We start from the raw sequence: 22,832 nt of genomic DNA on the forward strand, positions 1-22,832 counted from the left end.
TTTTCCTGTCTCCTCGTTCTGCTGATTTCTCTAATGTGAAAGAGAAATCAGATGTTCTGTGATAATTTAAATCACAAACTCCTATGTGTACTGTATAGATTCACTGTTTTGAGGGCATGCATGTTCCCACTATGTAACACAAAGAAAAACTTTCATGGTAGTCAGATGCCAGTTGCAATGAACTGTAAAGGGACTGACTAGGATAATATTTGGGCACTTGGAAAAGTTTGTGTTTTGTACGGTGTACAGGATTTTAGCGGGGCTAGGAGTTACAGTTGTATCAGTGGCATGGAGTGCAGATCATGAGGATGTAATGGGGACATATTTCCCTTTTATAAGTTCTTCAGTGCTGAAGTTTCTTGAAAACCTGTACAGAACATTTGAAAGCCCTTTCTAAATGAATGTGAGACATTATGAGGGTTCAGAATTTGATTCTCCATTTTTAAGTTTCAGCAGTTTCTGAAACATGAGAATTCATGTCTGTTCCCCAAAAGTGTGAGCTCCTCTCCAACCCCCATCTCTTTTCCTTTTTTTGTCCTAGGGAAAACCAACCCCAACTGAGAGGTGATAGCCAGCATAGCAAATTATTAAAATATGCAATATGCCACCAAAGGTACTGAGATGTTATTAATATAAGGGCAGCTTAAGGACAAATTTAGGTCTAATTTGCATAAGAACGTGTTATGACCCACACAGGTATAATCACTTTAATAAATGCTTTTGTTCTGGTGGGAAAGTGTTGTGTATTTGGTTTGGTTTTTTGTTTTTTTTTTGGATTTTGGGTTGATTCAGACTTCCCTGTAAGTCAGGCCCATCGTACAGAATGAAAATACCACAGAATCACGGAATGTTAGAGCTTGGAAGGGACCTTGAAAGATCATCTAGTCCAACTCCCCTGCCAGAGCAGGGTCACCTAGAGTAGGTCACACAGGACCATATCTGAGTGGGTTTTGAATGTCTCCAGAGAAAGACTCCACAACCTCTCCGGGCAGCCTGTTCTAGTGTTCTGTCACCAGTGTTCTCCCGCCCATTCACAATCCACCTTCCTACACAATCATTCAGGTGACACTTCCTCAGTTTAGCTGTGACGATACTGTTGGGAGACAATGTCAAATGCTTTCCTGAGATCAAGATAAACCACATCCACTGCACTACTATCACCTACCTACCTGGTTATGTCCTCATAAAATGTTATCAGGTTGGTTAAACATAACTTCCCCTTGGGAAAACCATATTGACTCCTCCCCATGCCTAGAGATAGTGCTGAGGGCAAGTTGCTTCATCACCTTTCCAGGTCTGGAGGTGAGGCTGACCAGTCTATAGTTACCCAGGTCCACCCTGCCCTTTTTGAAAACTGGAGGGATATTTGCTTTCCTCCAGTCTTCATGCCTAACCTGATTGCCCACAACTTACCAAAGATGTAGAGTGGCCTCTGCCAGCTCCTTCAGCACCTTTGGGTGCATTCCATCAGGACCCATGGATTTATGCATGTTCAGATTGTGTAACTGATCCCGAACCCAGTCCTCATCAAGCAAGGCAAGCCCCTCCTTTATCCTGACGTACTCTGGGGCCTCAGGGATTTGGGGCTCCTGAGGACAGTCTCCAGCAGTGTAGACAGAGACAAGGCATTGAGTAGCTCTACCTTCAATCTATTCTCTCTCACCAGGGCAGCCACTTCCTTCAGCAGTGGGCCTACATTGCCTCTAGTGTTAGTTTTGTCTGCACTGTATTCAAAGAAGCCCTTTTTGTTGTCTTTGACCTCTCTTGCAAGGTTTAACACTAAGGAGGCCTCAGCTTTTCTAATTGCCTCTCTACATCCTCTGACAACAGTCTTATATTCCTCTCAAGTGGCCAGTCCCTCCTTTCATGATCTGTAGACTCTCTTCTTCCACAACTGGAGAATCTGCAGACAGACTGGAAATGATCAATTTCAATATAAGTATTTCTTTAAGTGTTGTGACACATACATAGATCAAAGTAAATCACCTAAGGTCAGATGAATGGCAAAGACATGACTACATTTGTCCCCTCCCCAATTGCTCATATCTTGGCTGTCTTCCTGTTATTTTGACTGCTTCAAGAGAAAGTTTTTGGACTTTGAAAGTTTTGGACTGTTCAGTTGTCTGCATAAAGTTTGATGAAAACTCTAAATTGTGATTATGTGTGAGAAGAGAAGAGTGTTGCCCACTCACTTCTCTGTGTGTCAGCCTGTCATGGTAATATTTTGGCAATGTGTATACCACTAAGTGCGTGGTCTAATTTTTTTCCCCGCTTGCATTATTTTCAATTTGTTATTCCAGTATTTTCTTTTTAATTTATATCTGTATTTTTTTTACTCATTCCCACCAGTTTGTATTTCCTTGTCTGCTAACTTGTTTCCTTTATCCTTTTTTTGCCTTATTTCCCCCCCTTTCAGAAAAATATGAAACATGAAGTTGTAAGATGGACTATAAACTGGTCAATTATTCACCTTTATCTCCACTTTAAAATGTCATTCTCACTAATTGAGGAGGAGTGGAGCTTTTCTCAGGAATGCTGTATGCTGTGACAGAAGATGGAGGTCACTGATAATAGGAAAGAGGAGCCTTTAGAAAGGAGAATGAGATATAAAAATGAGTACTAGTACTGATTTTTGCATTCAAACTATTTTTCAGGAGCAACAACAGTAACAATTGGTTTTAATTCTCTTTCAGCAACAAGAACAAGATCCAACTAACTTATACATTTCCAATTTGCCGCTTTCAATGGATGAGCAGGAGCTTGAGAACATGCTGAAACCATTTGGGCAGGTCATCTCTACAAGGATACTGCGGGACTCGAGTGGGACAAGTCGTGGTGTTGGCTTTGCAAGGTACTTCAGTAACATTAGCCATACTGGCAGCTTTTATCCTTCTTTTAATTAAAAAGTCAAGAATTGAAATTATTGGAAGTTGTCAAGTTTGTTTGGTTGGGGTTTTTTTTGGTGGTTTTTGGTTTGTTTTTTTTAATAGATCTACATGAATATACCAGCAGGGTTTTGTTAATTCTTCCTTTGGTAAAGCAAATAGAGTGTATGGAGGACAGCTTCTTGATGCAGCTGTTAAGTGAGCTTACCAGGGGTCAGGCCCTGCTTGACATGCTGTTCTCAAATAGAGAAGGGCTGATGGGAGATGTGATGGTGGGAGGCTGTCTAGTGTGCAGTGACCATGAGGTAGTGGAGTTTTCAATATGCAGGGAAATAAGGAGAAGCAATAACAGAACCCTCACTTTGGGCTTCTGGAGGGCAGACTTCAGCTTATTTAAGCAAGTAATTTGGAGAGTACCCTGGGTAGCAGCCCTTAAGAACAAAGGGGTCCAGGATGGTTGGACATACTTCAAACAGGAGCTCTTGAAGGCACAGGAACAGGCTGTGCCCATGTGCCAAAAGATGAGCTGCCAGGGAAGGCAACCGGCCTGGATGGGCAAGCATCTCTTGAAGGAATTAAGGGAAAGAAGAGGCCTTTGGAAAGGGGGGGAGGAAACTTGTGATATGTTTAAGAATGCTGTTAAATCATGTAGGAGAAAAATTAGAGGGGCAAAAGCCCAGTTAGAACTTAAGCTGGCCACTGCTGTGAAAAAGCATTTAAAAAAATATATTAATGCTAAAAAGAGGGGCAAGAAGAACCTCCACTCTGTATTGGACCTGGAGGGGAACATTGTAACTGAAGATGAGGAAAAGGCTGAGGTACTACATACCTTTTTTGTCTCCATTTTCAACAGTAAGGCAGGAAGACTTTAGGATAACTGGACTCCTGAACTGGTAGATGGGGTCAGGGAGCAGTATAATCCCCCTGAAATCTATGAGAAAGTAGTTAGGGACTTGCTGAGCCACTTGAGTACTCACAAGTCCATGGGACCAGATGGGACCCATCCTAGGGTACTGAGAGAGCTCGCAGATGAGCTTGCCAAGGCGATCTCCATCATTTACCACCAGTCCTGGCTCACCGGCAGATGAGCTGGCCAAGCCGCTCTCCGGCATTTTTCAACAATCCTGGCTCACTGGAGAGGTCCTAGATGCCTGGAAGCTGGCCAGTGTGATGCCCATCTACAAGAAGGGCCAGTTGGATGAGCCAGGGAATTACAGACCTGTCAGCCTGACCTCAGTGCCAGGCAAGATTATGGAACAGGTCATCTTGAGTGCAATCACACAGCATTTACAGGATGGCCAAGGGATCAGGCCCAGCCAGCATGGATTCAGGAAGGGCAGGTCCTGCCTGACCAACCTGATCTCTTTCTATAATAGGTGACTGCCTGGTGAATGTGGGGCAGGCTGTGGATATAGTCTACCTGGACTTCAGCAAGGCCTTTGACACCATCCCCCACAGCAAACTCCTGGCCAAGCTGTCGTCCCATGGCTTGGACAGCAGCACTCTGTGCTGGGTTAGGAACTGACTAGAGATCTGAGCCCAGAGAGTGGTGGTGAATGGTGCCACATCCAGTTGGCAGCCAGTCACTAGTGGTGTGCCCCAAGGATCAGTGCTGGGCCCAGTCCTATTCAATACCTTTATTGATGATCTGAACAAGGGGATTGAGTCCACTATTAGTAAGTTTGCAGATGACACCAAGGAGCAGGTGTTGAACTGTTAGAGGGTAGAAGGGCTCTGCAGAGGGACCTTGACAGGCTAGACAGATGGGTGGAGTCCAGCATGATGGCATTTAACAAATCCAAGTGCCAGGTGCTGCACTTTGGCCATAACAACCCCATGCAGTGCTACATGGGGTCAGAGTGGCTGGGGGTACTGGTTGACAGCTGGCTGAACATGAGCCAGTAGTGTGCCCAGGTGGCCAAGAAGGCCAATGGCATCCTGGCCTGCATCAGGAATAGTGTGGCCAGCAGGAGCAGGGAAGTCATTCTGCATCATTGCCCTTTGAATGACAGCCCTTTGAATTTTTGTGCTCATTAACATGTTGTCATCTGAGAAATGAAATATTTTTATAGACTTACAGTAAATCTCACCTTAAAATATTTGACAGCTTGGTCAGATAGTTCTCCCAAATCAACAAGAACAAATATCTTCCATAAGTAGTAGATACCTCCCAAATATTCTGTGCACTGAAGTCTAGTTTTTCTCTAGTTAATTCAGTTATTTGATCTGGGAGTCTCTTAATTGAAGCCTTTTCTACACCTTTCTGATATTTTCCTGTCTCTCATTAAGTCATGCTTTAAACCTGCTATGGCAATCAAAATTTGGAGGCTTTAGGTTGGAGATTTCTATCATGAAAAACAGGGCCATGCTTTGAGCAAAGACTTGAGATTCTCAAAATATGTTGTAAAATCTCTGTCAACAGTCAAATCCCAGTAATTCAGATGTTCAGCCAATATTGCAAAAGCTCTCTATTTAAACAAATAGCAGAATCTAAAATTCGTGCACAGAAAAGAACTGAACAGATTATATCTCCCTAGGAAGCCAAAAGTTTTAGAGATTGGTTTCCCTGTGAGCTGGCTTTGATGAGTTCACAGCCCTGTGATTTTTTAAATGTTATTTTATTTTCAATAAAATCCCACTCCTCAATTTATCTGCTTGACAGACTGTCCAGTTTCAAGAAGATAAAACAGAGAAACAAAATTCAGCAATGTGACAATACTCTTATTTAAAAGTGGGAACGTGGCAAGTTTGGTTTCCACCAAAATTTCTTCCTGTCCCATTTAAATAAATCAAAAAAGTACTTGTAATATTTTTGGTGTAAATTTTATGAGGCATTTTTATTTCATTCATACACCTGGAATTTTTTAGTGCAAGCATACACAAAAGAATTTGATGCTGAACTCGCAGAATGTCTGTGTGGTTTTGGATAGCCTACAAGGCAATCACAGAATCAATAAGGTTGGAAAAGACCTCAAAGATCGTCAATATATATTCAAAAGTTCTATTTAAAAATTTTGAAAAATATTGGTAATTACTTAAATGCAGCTTTCATTTTTTGGTACTGGTAGTGGTGGAATCCAGTAACACCCAAGCTTAAATTCAGTAGGCAGTAGGATTTTGTTTAGTCTTTTATCTCTGAACGTCTTTACCAACTCTGCTGTGAATCAGTGGTATTGTAGGAACGCTTTTGTTCTAACACAGCTGGAAGAATTTAAGTTGGACCAGATGATCCTTGGGGTCCCTTACAACCTGATATTCTGTGATTCTGTGAATTGCAGATAAAAGTCCAAAAGACTTGTGTGTTGTATGTAAAACATTAAAAGATACTTGGTTTAAAGTAAATATTTTCTCAGTAGGTTCTGTGTTAAACATTATACTTTTTATATGTACAGATCAACATGAAGGTATTTTTATGTACATATATTTATTAGCATACATATACAAAATTTATAGAATAAGCTGTTGCTGTCCTATCTAATAAGGTTTTTTTCCATAAGTTAGATGTTGGAACTTTTTTTGGTGAATATTAGTTAAAGCTAAAATGGTCCAAGGAACATATAGACATTAAGTAAAGATTTTAATTTCATGTCTTTTGGAGCATTTTATTAGGTTAATAAAGGGTAACATATTTTATCCAGTCCAGACTTGAGTCTGAAGATAAATTACATTGTTTTTCACGAGACAAAAAAGAAAAAGAAAAAAGAAAAAAAAAAAAAAAGGAGAAAGGTTTCTTTGATGCAGATCCAACAATCCCAAAGTTCTGAAAATTCTCTAAAAGGTATTTTTGAGACCATTAAAAAAACTTCCTTGTTTAGTCTTGTGTTCTGATGATTTTGCTTGTCTCCTATGACAATATTTTGTCATCCTGTGCAGAAAGGCTATCAGAATTAAAAATGTGCCAAGATTTTTAGTATTGCTTATTTGCTACTGAGGCTATTTGCCTCATTTTTGGATCTTAACTACAGAACTTAATGAACAAATACAAAGAAAAATCTCTGTTCAACATTATTGAAATATCATCTTGCAGACAGCTGCAAAAGATAATTATTCTCTTACAATGTGTTTTGTTATACTTGCATGTCCCTGACATCCATTGCAGCTTATTCCCAGCTGGCAGTTAGGACCCACACATCTACACTGCAGTGTAAGGATCTTGCTGCAGTTTTTGGAGGCAATCCTAGACTAGCACTAGCTCATCAGTAGTCTACTCAATCTATTAAGTCTAATTTTGCCAACGTAAGTACGCAAACCTGTTGAGGATAGGATGCTGGATAAATGCTCAGTTGCTGTCACAGCTATTCTGTTATTGGTTTCTGTTTTGAAGGTAACTTGGAGATGATTAAGTCAGAGACAGGGTCATCATTAAGTTGTGAGGATACTTCTAAGCTAAAAGCTATAAAGGCAGTTTGGGTCCTGCAGTCAGGCAAATTTGTATTTGAGTTTATTACTCTTCAAAATCCTCTATCAAAAGTGACATTAACATTTTTTGTATGTATCATGAATACTAAGGATTAGTCTTTTGCCTTCCTTCAAGATGCCATAAGTACTTTGTACTGTAGCTGTCAAAGTTATGCTTGCCTAATTTTTAAGTAAACGAAGGTATTGCATTTGCATTTTGGCACTGAATGTGGCCTCAGAGTGCATAAAACGTTAACTGAGTTTAACTTTACTTTTCTAATGTTGTGTGTACATAGGAAACATCCTCTGTATTGCTTACACGTGGGAAAGCAAGCCACAGAAGTGAAGCGAGAAAAAGCAAGAAATACGCTTTACAAATCACAAATGTGGGAATCTGGAAGAGTGTTTAATTTATGTAAATTATTCTTTATTTTTTTAGAATGGAGTCAACAGAAAAATGTGAAGCAGTGATTGCTCATTTTAATGGAAAATTCATAAAGACACCAGCAGGAGTTTCTGGTATGTTGCATGTATTTCTAACAAGATGTATGAATGGGTTACTGCTTACGTGGTGGAAGCCTGCTACACTGATTGTTGTATCTGGCTTCTCATTCAGAGACAGACTTATTAACATTAAACTGCGTCTTGGTGAAGGACTGTAGTACTTACTCACTTGGAACACAATGTATCACTTTTCTATGGTAAACCTTTTCTAGGAATCTACTAGTGTTCTCTCCTAGCAGACAGAAAGCAGCTAGGATGCCTTAAGCCAGCTATGTGCAAATTTACATCCCACACAATCCCAGTTGAAGTCAGGAGACCAGTATGTGTTTGTATGTGTATCACAACAGGATTTGGTTGATTGTGGACAATTTTTTTTTGAGAAAGGAAAAAATGGACTACTTTTGCCATCTGTTGGGTTGAATTTTTTTCGAAGTAATTTTCAAAAACCCCATTTGATTATAAAAAAATAGATTCTGCAGCAGTGCCTGAGCACCAGGAACTTTCATTCACTGGCTGAACTGTGCCTCTCAAGTCAAAGCAGGCTTTGAGATTCTTCATAAAGATGGAAAGAGTTAGAAGTACTGTACAAGGCAAAATGCAGAAAAGCTACAAAGTACAATTGTGTTGTCACACTGAGTCTCTCATCAGTTTGCCTGCTCTGTCAGTACTGTTTCTAAGAGAAAATATATGTATTCCCTTAACACTTAAAAATGAGGAAAGGTATTTCAGAGCAGCAGAGTAAAATAGAAAGAAAAGAGGACAAGAACGAAAAAAGAATATATGCCTGACCTTCATGTTTCAGTAACCATTTTATTGAGAATCTCAAGTGGGAATTTTACAAATTACATTGTTCGTGTGGTTACTGAACCACTTTTATCCTGCCAGTGAAATGTTCTGTGCAGCCAGACCCTGACTGAGGAGGAAAGCAACCCTCAGCACCCAGACAAGAATGTGGCTTATTTAGTAAAACTATGTACAAGCCTCATCTCTGAAAGATTATTGCACTTTGAGGCAGTCTGTGCTGTAGTAGGGATGGAAAGCTGCTTCAGAGTACAGGAAACCACTCCCTTCAACACTAACACAAGGTTTTAATGTCCCTTACTTGGCTTTCGCAGACCCTTTGCATTAGGAATGATTGCCAAGATTATGAAGTTAAGACTTTGTTATACAGAGGGGCTCTAACATTTACTTTTCTATTTCATATATTTAGCAATCTGTGTTTCATGAGATAAAAAAATCCTGTTAGGGGCAAGGAGGTCATGGAATGATGTTTGCTGAATGTTGGCTGTGCTCTGGTCCACCTTCTGTGATGAGTTTCATAGTGCTTCTTGGAAAAAATGATGAGTTAAAAGCATGGAGAAACCAAGAGTTCAAATTAACTTATAGGGTTTTCTGTTCATTTAGGGACGGTAAAAGAAACTGTAACAGAACCTTGTATTGGTGCTTTTTAGTTTGCTCATTTTCATTTGTGTCATTGGGTTCTCAGTGAATGAGTCGCAAAGCATATCATTGCTAATCATGCTCTGTCTCTGGTGGGCTGCTGCTGAAACTGGAGTTGCATCCTTGTAGGATCAGATTCAGCAAGGTACAAATAGAAACTTGCTGCATGGAGCTGTAAGGATGATTTCTGCAATGTGGAAGAAAACATTTACCAGAAAAGTGTGATTAAGTTGGCACAAGAAATTTTCACAGAACTGTGATTGTCAGAAAGTGGAAACTAAGGAGAGGTTTCAAGATGTAATTCCCTACATGGACTTTAACTTCTGAAGCTTACTGAGCAAAGTAGTTGTCTAGGCTCTATGTCTGTAACATCTCCAGAGACTGGTGTATCTTTGCTGTCTGCTGTCCTTGCAGTTACAAAGACTGTCTAGGTAAGTTGCTCAGAAGTGGGTAACTTTAAATGTCTGAAAGTCAGTTAAGTGAGATGAGTTGCACCCTCCACGATGCTGAAAAATGCAACAGATAAGTAGGTGCTTAAGAACGTTGTGAGAAACTTGATTATTAAAGACTACTAATTCTGTTGTATAGGGTACAGCCCCACATCTACTTTTCCATGGTGCTGTTGTAAGTTGTGTTGCTCTGTGGAAAGGTTTTTGTGGGGTCAAAATTCTTCATGGAGTTCCTCACCACATAGCAAGCACATGTCCAATAATGCAGTCTTATTAGAGGATGCAACTTATCCATAATAATATGCTGTAGTTTGCCAAAAAAGTAGGGCAGAGTGATAGGGCTATTACACTCTTACATGGCCTGTGGACGTAGCAGGAAAGCTTTTGCACAAAGTTTGGACAAACATTTTGAAATAGGTTAGCATGCTTCAGGGTTATGGAGGAGCAGGTTCAAATACATGCAAAATAAAACTGTAGAACTGGAAGTATATTTAAATTAAGATGTTGTGTCCTAGAAACTTGGCTGGAATCAGCAAAGGGAGCTGGCTATAAAAACACTGTTATCAGGTTGAGAAGGGTAGGAGAGACTGGCCTGTAATGAAATAGGTGTGGGAGGAAGAACATCTGTTCAACAAAAACATGCTTTCATAGTGCAGCTTTGTTATTTTAACTGAGTTTGGGTTTAAATGGAAGAAAGAGCTAAACACAATTATAGGAAGGCAGGTGAAACCTCCTCTGGAGCATGAGAAGACAGGACAGAAAAACATCTTAAGAATCTGAGAGTGCCAAGGGTAGCACAGGGTAGTCGCAAAAGCATCAGTTGTAGAGTTGAGTGACTAGACATTGATGATAACAAGCAAGCTGAAGCCAGATGTGGCAAGCTATTCAGGCTTTATTTCCTCACTCCATATTGGCTTTAATGAAAGGTATTAAATATTTAGGGTGTCCTTGTTTGTCTTCAGTGAAGAAGGATGGTTAGCAAAAGAGCAATCTGAAATGCACTGCTATTTGGTATAATCCTAAAACTCCTAGGAGTGGTGTATTAATTTCCCCATTTTTTCTACCTGGGGTTTGTATATAAGGAAGTTCTTGTAGCAATTTGTTCCCCTTTCTGTGCTATGACTTTCTGTCCTTTTCTCTTGGGCCTCTGTTTTTTTGTATTTCATTCTCTTCTGAACTATATCACAGTTTATTATGTGATTGCTGTAATCTTGAAGTAACTTTTGCATTTAGTTCTACTGTTCTCTTTGCAGAGTTACTGTTCTCAGTGAATAATACAATATTTAGAGCTTTTCTATTCTCATGTGAAACATGAACCTCATGACATGAACTAGAAGAAACAGAGGCTAGAGTAGTATGAGCCAGAACACGGAAGATGAGTAGTGAGTTCAGAGCAGCATACATAGCTTTCCTTTCCTAAAGATGATGCTTAATGTTCGCTGCTTTTTTGTCTTGTGTTGGACACGTAACCATTGTAGAAATTATCTTCTGGGCAAAATCATGAGCGGCATCTCCTCCCTGATACAGCAGGATGTAGCAGCATGATGGTACTTGAGAATAATTATATAAATAGCAGTTGTGCTGTAGAATATGTAAGGTATATGTAAATCTGAGCATATTTATTCCTTGTTTTAGGGAAGAAAATTAAGAGCTCTGTTCATGCCTGTGCTCTTGATGGTAGACTAGGAGGAGGTCATCCAGGTGTTGTAGACACTAGAAAGGAGTGAAAATAGAGCCTTGAAGTAGTTGCTTTGTGGCATTTATTTTTGAGCTTTTCCTATTTGCTTACCTTTACAGAGTATCCAGCACTTGGCCATAAACTCACATTTTGTGGCTATCTCTCATAGATCCTTTAGAAATAATCCATGAACCACAGTCTGAAAACTACTGTTAAAGTATTTAAGGAGATCACAGTGCTGGTGCTATTCCTTATTGTCACACTGAAGATGGAGGAGCTAAGGCTTCACGCATTAGATCAATGATTAGAAGCTTTTACTGCTCTAATTCTCCGTTTGTAATTGCTGCTTAGTTTTAAGAAGTAACACTGGAATGGAAAAGAAAATACTACTTAAACCTGCTCAAAATATACTCCTGTTATTAAACCTTTTGTAAATTATTGCAGAAATTTAACTCTGAGCACTGCATTTAAGTGAAGATTAGCATAGTGAAGAGTACATATGTAGTTTCTCTTCAAACATGTAAAGCTACTGAGATCTTGTGATGCACAGTTCTCTTTTTTTTAATTCCCACAGCTTTTGGCAAAAGTTTCTAGCTGTACAGGCTTGTCCTGTCATTAAAATGATGCTTTAATGTCGTAATTCATTAGTCCCATATGCTTTGTCACTAGGAAAGAAAAAAGAAAAGAAAGATGCCATTTAATTGAAAGCTTACTAAACCACTACTGTTTTAAAGCTATTTTGTTGTATTTTTTTAATATTTGAAAGCAGATTGAAAAGTTGACAAAATTAGCCATCCAAGACAGGGGTATAAACCCAAAGTCCTGTGTAAGAACATAATTTTTATTCTTGTGTTTATAACAGCACCTGGTATGTATTTGAGTAGACACTGAACAAACAAAGACTGAATTCTAATATACATGTGTGCACAATGTGTGTACCACAAGTATTTACTTGCTGGACTAATACTGAATTCACATCTTTCTACAGTAAAAACATTAGTCCTAGAGGTTGGGGTTTCAGGGCAGGAGGAGGTGGTCAGCATTTTGCACAGCCAGGTTTTAAAGCACTGACCTGCCGTAAAAACGTGTGAAAGCTTATGATTACAGAATATCTCAGTAGCAGCATCTCAACAGACATCTACAAACCATTGAAAGTGTCCCTTGGTTTTCATTAAGTGTCATCAGAGTGGCAATTTTAAACATTGTGTCTTAGCTGCAGAGGCATAAGTCCACTCCAAATCAGAGCCTTTTACATCAGCTATTAGCTGATGTAGTTCTGAATATTTACTATGGCTCTCTGTTTTGCACATACAGACAAGTCCCTGAATGATTAATGATCCCCTTCATCACTGGGCCTGCACAATTCCCAGCAGTTAAACAATAAAAATGACTCTCCCTTCCTTCCTGGACCACAAAAAAAAGATTACTGTAGGGCTTATTAGAGATTTTTGGTTTGGTTTGGTTTTTTTTTGTTTGTTTGTTTTTTATATATGTGTGTGTATATGTATGTGTATATATGTGTGTATAAAAGTTTATTTGTGCAAGAGAGAGACTATTTATGTATTTGTGAATAATATGAGGAAAGGTAAGCTGAAGAAATAAATTTCAGATTTAATTTTTAAGAGAGTAAAGGCTGTCTTCAGTCCTTGGTGAGCGAGAAATCAGTAGATCGTACTTGGCTCCCATGAAGGTTTATCTCCTTCTTATGACCTTCCCTCTGATGACCGTCAGTCATCATATCCTTGAAGCATTCAATACACAGAACTCAGGTCAGGAGTATGGAAAAGCAGCCAAAAATTACCATTAGGCCTTCAATTGCAGCATTTCCCACTGTCAGCATTCAGATCTTGAACTGGAATCAGGGAAGACAAATGCTATAGAGCCTTCTCACAGCAGTTGACTATTAAATAGATGGTCTGCCTCATTATTTTTTTTAATGTAGTTGGAGGTTTCACAGCATTTGGCTTTATTTATGGCACAGTGAGGAGCAGGAGAAGCTGGAAGGTCAGGAAAACAAGGGTTCCCATGACCGGATCTGTGTTCAGTGAGATGGAGTATCAATTTCAGGCAAATTATGTTTTTTCCCATTGCTGCAGGTTTTGGATATTACATATGCAAAATCCATAGTTATTTTTCCATTTTACCTTCCTCTTTAAACTTGTCAGGAGGATTTCTAGAAGATGTTACATCATTTAAAATGTAGCTGGTTTCAGTTGTCTACTGACAAAAAAAAAATAATCGTATCTATTCTTGAACTGTGGACATTTTATTCCAACAGTTGGACAGGTTTACCTTTTTTTCCCCCCAAGTATCTTGAGAATGATGGGAAATGTAAGCACAAATAATGCTTTCAGAAAAGTTTTTTACAATTGACAATGGGAATTTTAATTGAAAGCATGATCAGAGAGTAGTCAGGATTGGATCCTCAAGTCCAGCCTCCCTGGTAAAGCAGGTTTGCCCAGATAAGGTTGCACAGGAACGCGTCCAGGCGGGTTTTGAAAGTCTCTGGAGAAGGAGACTTCACAACCTCTCTGGGCAACCTCTCTGACACCCTCAAAGTAGTTTTTACTTCTGTTCACGTGGAACTTCCTGCCTTTTAGTTTGGGCCTGTTGCCTCTTATTACTGGGCACCACTGAAAACAATTTGGCCTCATCCTCCTGACCCCTGCCCTTTAGATATTTATATGCATTTATAAGATCCCCTCTCGGTCTTCTCCAAAGCATAAAGCCCCAGGTCTCTCAGCCTCTCCTGTTAAGAGAGATGCCACAGTCTCCTAATCATCTTTGTAGTTCTCCACTGGACTCTCTCCAGTAGTTCCCTGTCTCTCTTGAACAGGGGAGCCCAGAACTGGACCCGGTACTCCAGAGGTGGCCTATATTACAGCTTAAAATGAAGTATTTGCTGCCTGTGAGTCCTGCAATACATAATCACAGGACTAGAAAACATTTAGTTACTTTCTGATATCTTTATAAGACATGCTTATGCTAGTTTCTTTTGACTTCACCTGAAAATGTATAGTGTGTTTTGGAAGTCCCACAATACTAGATGGTTTGAAATAATTTGTAAATAGCCAAAGATACGCAGTGTGGGAAAGAGGGTTTGTATTTGTTGTTTGGGGTTTTGTTTTGTTCTCTTTTCATTTGTTTTGGTTTTGTTTTGTTGTTGTTTGTGTTTGGTCTGGGTTTGGGTTTTGTTGTTTGTTTTTTTTCATTTAAGGCAGTTAACTTCAGTATCTGGATCTCTCAGCTCTCCCTTTCTGACTTTTTTTACATGGTAAGGAAAAAAAGTAATCCAGAGTCAAAATAATTTCAGATCAGACCCTGGCAATTTAACCATAATTGACTAACATCCTCTTATTTAAGCAGAAACGTGTGTGGTTTAAGATGCTGTGTGATATGACCAAGTTTATTGGAATATAGCTTTTATAAGTGTAACATCAAATTATCCATCAGTGTACTAATACATTACCTTTCTTTCCCCAAATATGCTGAGACAGAAGTTGCTTCATATGATAGAAGACTCCAAAGCAAATCTGAGACCTGGGGATGCCAAAAATCCCCTCAGAAATGCAAGATTTTGAATCCTATGTTCTTAATTTTCTGTCCCCTACTTCGGAGTTTCTGTTATTTCCTTTTGCATTTACTCTGGGTCTCCAATACTTTTTCCAGAGTGATTAGCCTAACCTTTCCCTGGTTTACTTTATGATTATAGGATTTTAATTGCCATTCTCTGTAAGATAATACACTTCATTTTAATTTAGTTGTCATGTTTAGTACTGAAGTCTGACTCTCTGATATTAAAGTTAGGCAAATGCTGAATAACAGCATCCAGACAGTAGAGGTACTGGTCTCCAGTAGCTGTGTAGTCAATGTTGGAGATGAGCCAGGGAGTCTCATACCAGTTCTGTCTCCTACTCCTTCCATTTCTATAGAGAAGGCTGTCAAGAGAATTGGATATTTTGAATGGGTATGCCATTCAAAACCAGAGATGGCCATTGGTGCAAAGTTCTGGAGGTCAGGCTGTAATTCTCTGAAGTTTTCAATACCAGTCTTTTGCAAATGAGAGTGAAGAGCACATCAGAACTGACCATAGTCGTACTGATAGATTTTGATGCATGATACAGATATGCTAACATTTTTCTTGGTGATGTTTTTTTGTGGGTGGCCCTCCTACCCCATGTGTTTACCCTGCATTTGGAAACTTGCATGTTTTCAGACCCAGCTGAGTCTCATGAAGGTGTTTCCAAACAGAATGGCTTGGAGGAGTGTCATGGTAAAGCTTAGACAGCTCATGTGTCAGGAATTATTGGCAGAGAAGTGTTCACGTCAAAATCATAACAGTGCTTCCACCCTGTGATTAAGGAGGGTGTGGTGTAGCAGAGCTGTGCTTCAGCCATAGGTACTTAGAAGCTATTCAAATTTAAGCTAGTAATAGGGAAAGAACTGTGCAAACATTTCTTCTTCATTGCTTCAGTTTTGGCATTAGAAACTGAAGTCATGGTCAGGATTATATTGTGGGGAAAAAAAGAAGAATGGGGGGGAAAAAAAGTGTATCAATACCATTTCCTGATGGTAAGGGGAAAAAATAAACAAAAAAAAAAAATAAAAAAAAATAAACCCACTGACAAATAAACCAAGAAACCCCAAACCAAGGTAAAAGAAAAATCTTGAAGAATTTCCAGTTGCATTTTGTGCTCTTTTTAGAGCAGAGATAAAAAGGGAATGGAAAGTTGTGGCATTTTTTCAGTACAAGGTGGTAGGAGATAAAGGAACCCACTCCACCCTGCTGGTGGGAGTAAGTGAAGGTACTGTACCTGCTCTTCTAGCTATTCTGAATGAGGAGTTTGAGGTTTGGGGACATTATTGAACCTCTAAGGGGTAGGACCTTTGGATAGATTTATTCTCCAACTTCTTAGATATATCTCCTACGAGGCAAAGCTAAGAATTGAGATGGCAGTTCTTATTCATCCCCAATCCAACAGACACATACTCGGGATATACAGACCATGTTTCTTTCCAACAGTAGCTTAAAATCAGAGATATAAGGCATTCCAGATGCTCTGTGTGTGTCAGCTATCTTTGTGCTATTTAACTGTCATATTGGGAATGTAACTTAAAAAACATACCTCATTTGGAGCACTGAACACCTCTGTATGAATGCTACCTCAGCTAATATTTCATCTTTCTTCTTAGTTCCTGCAGAACCTTTATTGTGCAAGTTTGCTGATGGAGGACAGAAAAAGAGACAGAATCAGAATAAATATATACAGAATGGAAGAGCATGGCACAGAGAAGGCGAGGTGAGACTTGTAAGTCCTCCCTTCAAGCTTTAGTGTGGGTGTGCAATAACAAATACTTATGAAAATGATAGGCATTGAGACTTCCTGGCTTGGCTCTTTGGCTTATTAAAAATGTGCAGGCAACTCTTACTTGACAGTCTTCAACTCTATAAAACACTTAACTGTATCTTTCTTACAAAGGAAAAAAGAACACTAAATTCTGCCTCATTAACATGAACAATAAAATCTCCTTCCACCTGGTCAGGAATATGACTGAGATTATAAAACTACCTGAAACATAACTTTATTCACATCAATTAAATAATCCTTTGATTTATGCAGAACTTACATGCACATTGCTTTCATGAGATTAAAATAATATGCCAATGAAATGCAGTATTGATTTTTTTTTTATAATTCACAGATTTCTAGATCTTTAATGCTCAAGGTAATAGTTTCATAGGCTTATTGTGGTTAGCAAGCTTAGACATCTCATATGAGACAAGAAAATTCAAATGTGTCCTGAAAAACAGCGCTCCCCATTCATTCTTATAGTTAATGTGTTGTAGGCATCACCCTAACGTAATCATCTTCATGCCCTGCCTCTCTAACACAGATATGTTCCCTTAGCCAGGTGTTTCATAGATTGCATTTTGTTCGTCATGCTGGGAACTTGGAATCTTGTATTCACAGCTAGTATCACTAGCGCTCTTTATTATATAATTGCTTCTTTCAGTTAGCATTTCCCTGATTTATAGTAATATACTATTTCAACTGAAGAAAGTAAAATAATTTATGGTCCAAACAAATTTTGTCAACTCTCTCTTTCCACTTGTATTTGTTAAAGGCTGGAATGACACTCACGTATGATCCAACCACAGCTGCTTTACAAAATGGGTATGTTAAATAATGGCACACTAAGAAAAGAAACTTTTCATTATGAAAGATGAACAAAACCAGCATTTAATAAATATTTCTGCATTTTCTAGATTTTATCCATCACCCTACAGTATTACAGCAAACAGAATGATTACTCAGACATCCATTACGCCATATATTGCTTCTCCGGTTTCCACATACCAGGTTTGTATTTAGAACTCAGTAGCTGAAATGGCTTATTGGAGCTTATATTTGTTTACCAATTTCTACATCTGATTCTTTTGAGTTTTCCAGTAGCACTTCATTTTAATGAAGTGGCCTCTTCATGCTGTACACTATGAAAATGATGGCCTTAAAAACTGAGACTGTTTGCTTCAGGAAGCAGAGATATTTAATGAGATACGTGGTGTATTGCAAAACAAAGTCTCTCGACTTGTGCTGATGGCTGAGGTATTTATAGTCACTTCTGCATTACACACATGATTTTTCATTTTCTAATGCTCAGGTTCTTTTAATGTCAAGAATTTATCTTTAAAATAACCATTCATCAAAAAACTTCTTGATTGAGTTAAATTCTATTTCAAAGATATTTCTCCGTGCTTTTTCAAGTATTCTCCAGGTTGTTTCAGTGCAAAATTTAAAAAGCCCAGCAGTAATGTAACTATGTAACACATAGTTGTACTAAGAAGGGTGCAGAAACTTGAGTGACATTAGAGGAATAATTTTGAAAAAGAGGTCAAAATTCAAATGACACTGGTATTCAAATTCAGTAGTTTTATGTTAGGAATAAAGCATTCAGTAGTCTGGAACTATGTTTCTAAATCAGAAGCTACTTTATTTTGAACAATAATTTAAAACATGAATCATACACTCTTTTTTTTTTATACCTGAAAGGGAGTTTTGATAGGCATCATCTTGAGTCTCCACTGGGGGATGTGGATAAATAACCCAGTATGCTGTGAAAGATAAGGAATTTTTTCCACTTTGATGTAAATATCTTAGGGATGCTTAATATTTGGGCATTGTACATTTCAGTTTATAAGCAGCTTGCATTTAATGCAACCAGTATGGCAGTCTCTGTAAATCCTCAGTATGCATGCTCTGTAAATTCTGTTTGAGATATGCCGCTTACTGCAGCGTAAGCTAAATGATCGGCTACTTTATCATTTTACAGTTTAACATATAGAAGACATAAGCGTCAGTGATTCAGGTCATAAATAACCAAAGCTAATGAAATTTGGACAATTCTTACTTCTCTGTGTCAGGGGAGGAGGAGATGAAGCTGTTTAGTTTTTAGCAAAAGAGACAAGCGGAGTTTTTTCGTTTACTCTGGGTGAAAAGGAAGGTAGAAGGCTATGCAGAAGGCATATGGAAGCCTAACAGTAGTACTGTGGTCAGTGACATTGGGTCAGTATTCCCTTGCAGAAATTTCCAAGGTGAGAAGAGTGATGATGAATTGTCTAATAATACTTTGGAGGTCTAATGGCTTCTTGTGCGAGGAAAGCGTCATGTAGGAGTTAAAGCAGTGTACTCTGGGGTAAAGGGCAGATGGACTCATTTTATATTAATTTCTGAAGTGACTTACGCAACACAGTGTTTGCATTTGGCAGACAGTATTAGTGCTGTATTTTTCAGTATATTGAATCATTCTGGTTTGTACAGCAATACCTCAAAAATTACAGCAAGTCCTTGCCCAGAAAAATATTCCAGTAGAATTAGCTGGTATTCTTTATTAAAATATAAATTATTTATCAATATTAGAATCTCAGATACTCAGAATCCAAGTAAAAGTTGCAAGTTGGCATGGAAATGTACTCCCTAGTAATATAGTATCACACTTCCGGGCTTATCAAGACAGGCAGACTTCATGCTTCCAGAAATGTTGTTACCAGGATTTCAATATACATGGCATGGAGCTTCAGTTATTGTGGATGGAGTTATTAACATCATTATGCTTAAAATGCCCCTGTAATAGGAATTGAAAATTAAATTGAGGTATTCTGTATTGAGGAGGAAGGAGGCTCTTGGCCAGAAAAGTTTCACAATTCGAGTATTAGTCACTGAAACCTGCAGCATTTTGTCGTCTACAGAACAGGACGTATCACAGCAGCATGATTTTTTTTTTCTTTGAGGTGTGGTATAACCTGTTTCTAGATTTATTCTTATTACAGGTAAACAAATTTAATAAAGTTTTGACTTGCATTTGCTTCTGCAACTCCTGTATGCCTAAATGATAGTATTAAGCCAGTTGCTGTCATAGTATGAGTAGATCAGCCAAACCAGGCTGTACCAGTATTTTTGCCATTAAGCTTTTGCCTGAGGGAAGGGAGGGTTCAACTGGTTTCCATTTTTGAGCTTCTGCTTGCTCTTTTTCTGATTGAAAAAGGAAAACAAAATAAAACTACTTCAATTTGAGAGGAAGTACCAAGAGAGAAGAAGTACTTCCATCTCGCAGAAAATGTCTCACTTGGATGTTTTTTTTCAAGACCATCTGTGTACCTACCCTGTTCCGGGCCTCTGAGAATAATGGTAGAGGCTTCTAAGGGGCTTTAAATGTCTTGTAGAAGTAGTGAGTCAGTTTTGCATGTGTGGTGTGGGTCAGAATCTTGCCTTATCCTACACTCCAGGAGGTATGGAGGAAACATTTTCATTCTTTTAATATTTCTTGCAGCAGATTTTCAAAGAGCTGTTGCAACCAGATCTTTTTGTCTAAGAAAAACATACAACTGATTACTCTCAATCTTTTTCATTTACCTTGTTGGGAAGTGAGGCATCCTACTTCAACTGAGGTATTTGTTAGTCAGTGTGCATGGAGAGAAAACATGCTTGTGGCAAGAGCAAGAATGCTTACCAGAACCTTCTCTTTTTCTGGTGTTTTGGGAATAACATACTGCAATATCTGGGAGAACAACAGTTTTACTAAATCTTCTCCTTATTCCTGCAAGAAGATTATAGCCAAATTCCTTGTTTCTTTTTCCCATGTGGAAATACCATGATTTTTTTTTTTCATTCCAATTGGAGTAGAAGACAGTAGAAGTCTTCTGAGATCACAATTTCTTTTCCCCAAAGGAATTTCAAAGATGGAAGGTGTCTCCTTTTCAACACAGCAGAAACCTCTCATGCATCCGTTTGAACCCTGTTTTGAGCAGTACTTGATAAAGTTTCTTAGACCTGCACTAGGAACATAGTATACTGTTCTGAAAGGTGTATGTGGTGTATTGTCTCCAAATTTTGTTTCTGATTTACAGATAAAATAAATACAGAGAAATCAGCGTTGGTCCACAGAGTGACGGTTTGCTTTAAAAAGTGAAGAAATAAGGGAGGGGGCTTGTTAAATAATTAATTACATCATTGCTATATTTCAGTTTGAATATTCAGGAAAAGAAAGGCTGAAACAAAAAATAAAATACTGATTCTGTTCTAGGTTCAGAGTCCTTCTTGGATGCAGCCTCAACCGTATATAATGCAGCACCCAGTAAGTTTATGCTTCTCTGTTGTTGCGTTACTGGTTGTAGAAACACTTTACATACTTTAAACAGCAGGAAATAGGTCAATTACTTCCAGAGTTTTGACAATTACATCACGATTAAATCATGGCTCAATATGAAAAGAGTCATGAAGATAACAACCTGAAGTGGGGCCTCATTTCATTAGGCAAAAAAAAAGAAAGCTGCCTTCAGGGTAGCAAGGTGATGAGGACAATTAAAGCTACCAAGTCAGCATCCTGAGGAAACTTCTTTTTTTTAAATTGAAATGAGAAACACTTTGTAAATACCAGTATTTTACATACTGTTTACCTATCAGGAGCTGGAATTGAAGGGTCAGTGTTTTAGAATGGCTAATTTGTGAAAGCTTGATAGATGTACTGATACTAATGATATTATGGGTAGTCACTTGAGAAATCCTGCATAACTTGTTCTGGCTTCACTGCTCATGAGTAATGCTGGTCTCCATACACTTTTGGATGTGGCATCTGTACCAGACTGTCAGGCATTATGATTTATACTCTCCCATGATATTTTGCATCTTATCTATGTCATTTGCCAATTAAGTACCATTATATCTGAGATTTATTAGGTTTCTTGAGATGAACATTACAGATCATAATAGGTGCTTTAATATATGCACTGCTCTAGTTAACAAACAAGTCTGTCTCCAGATCTAGAAGGGATATGGTCTTGACTTTAACCTCTTCAAGCAAATTATAGAATGTAAATCCTCTTGGCAGAACATTTTCTTCTTGTGCATGCAGAGAAAGTGATGCTGAACCAAAACACTCTCTCAGACACTTAACTGTTGTTGTATTTGTGGGGTTTGATGTTAAACACACATGCGCACAACTTTTTAAGTTTTCTTTCCAGCAACACAGATTTTCATTTAAAAAAAACAAAAAAGAGTTCTCAAATCATGGCTGTGAAAGGTGCAAGCTGGTATGTTGTAATGCTGTAAAGTGTGTTAGCTTCACAGATAGGCAAGATGTGATTCTGCAGTTGAAAACACAAGGTCTAGATTCCTGACTTAAGTTCAGTTTTGGCCTGTGCAAAGGCTGGTGCTGTCTAACTCATTTGCTTTGCAGAGAAGCCTGCAGTCTACAGACAGGAAATTCTTTTAGCATTTGATGTGACTGTGACTCATTTGATCTGCAATGATCAAATGACCTTTTTTTCCAACAACAGTCTGTACAGATTTTTCTTTTCTTTTCTTTTTTTCATTTGTAAGAATTAGTTATTGATTCAAAATAATGCCTTTCAGTATGCCGCAATTATTTCTGTTGGTATTGAGCCTCGCATCAATTTTAATCAACGCTTCTGCGAGCCCAAGTCATAGAAAGTATTTGGAAATGTATTTTTGTAGAGTGCAATTGGTAACATTTGTTGGTGTTGACCCTCCATTTCACATTATTGTGAAAGCCTTACAAATGGGCTCTCTATATTTAGCAATCCCAATGTTTAAAAATTCAACATACAGTTTTTATGAAGTGGCTTTTATGAAATGGTACAAGAATAATATCAGGGTCATCACAGTAGCTGGTATTTAGAAAAAGAATCAGCATTGCTAACCCACACTTCTAAAATGTGTGCAGATGAGACCAGCCATTAAGTAGGGCAGCTGTCTTCTGTGTGAACATCACATGTGACAGCTAAAATTCTCTTAACAAAAATGTTCCTCCAAAGCCTCCATTCCTAAGGATGAGATAAAAATTTCCTCCTAAATCCCAAATTTCCAAAGCTTCAGTTAAGTGAATCTATAATCTGGTAATGTTTGTAGATTTTGCTTTAAAACTAGCACCTGGTTAAACTGATATGTTACAAAGTGTTTT

General features: G+C 38.4%; 1 protein-coding gene across 7 annotated transcripts in view; it reads left to right on the forward strand.

Annotated features, from left to right (window-relative positions):
- The window catches only part of RBMS1 (RNA binding motif single stranded interacting protein 1), a 144,998-nt gene that overhangs the window by 117,326 nt on the left and 4,840 nt on the right, over positions 1 to 22,832 (forward strand). For 4 of the 7 annotated variants that reach the window (XM_054175173.1, XM_054175189.1, XM_054175209.1 and 1 more), the window contains exons 5-10: positions 2,694 to 2,851; positions 7,723 to 7,802; positions 16,548 to 16,663; positions 17,481 to 17,530; positions 17,623 to 17,716; positions 20,937 to 20,987. In XM_054175173.1, coding sequence (XP_054031148.1) covers positions 2,694 to 2,851; positions 7,723 to 7,802; positions 16,548 to 16,663; positions 17,481 to 17,530; positions 17,623 to 17,716; positions 20,937 to 20,987 — 549 coding nt within the window. The remainder of the gene's footprint in view (positions 1 to 2,693; positions 2,852 to 7,722; positions 7,803 to 16,547; positions 16,664 to 17,480; positions 17,531 to 17,622; positions 17,717 to 20,936; positions 20,988 to 22,832) is intronic. The other 3 variants (XM_054175181.1, XM_054175196.1, XM_054175203.1) reach the window with 3 other exon arrangements.

This window comes from Dryobates pubescens, chromosome 2 (genome assembly GCF_014839835.1).
Source record: "Dryobates pubescens isolate bDryPub1 chromosome 2, bDryPub1.pri, whole genome shotgun sequence".
Classification (NCBI taxonomy): domain Eukaryota; kingdom Metazoa; phylum Chordata; class Aves; order Piciformes; family Picidae; genus Dryobates; species Dryobates pubescens.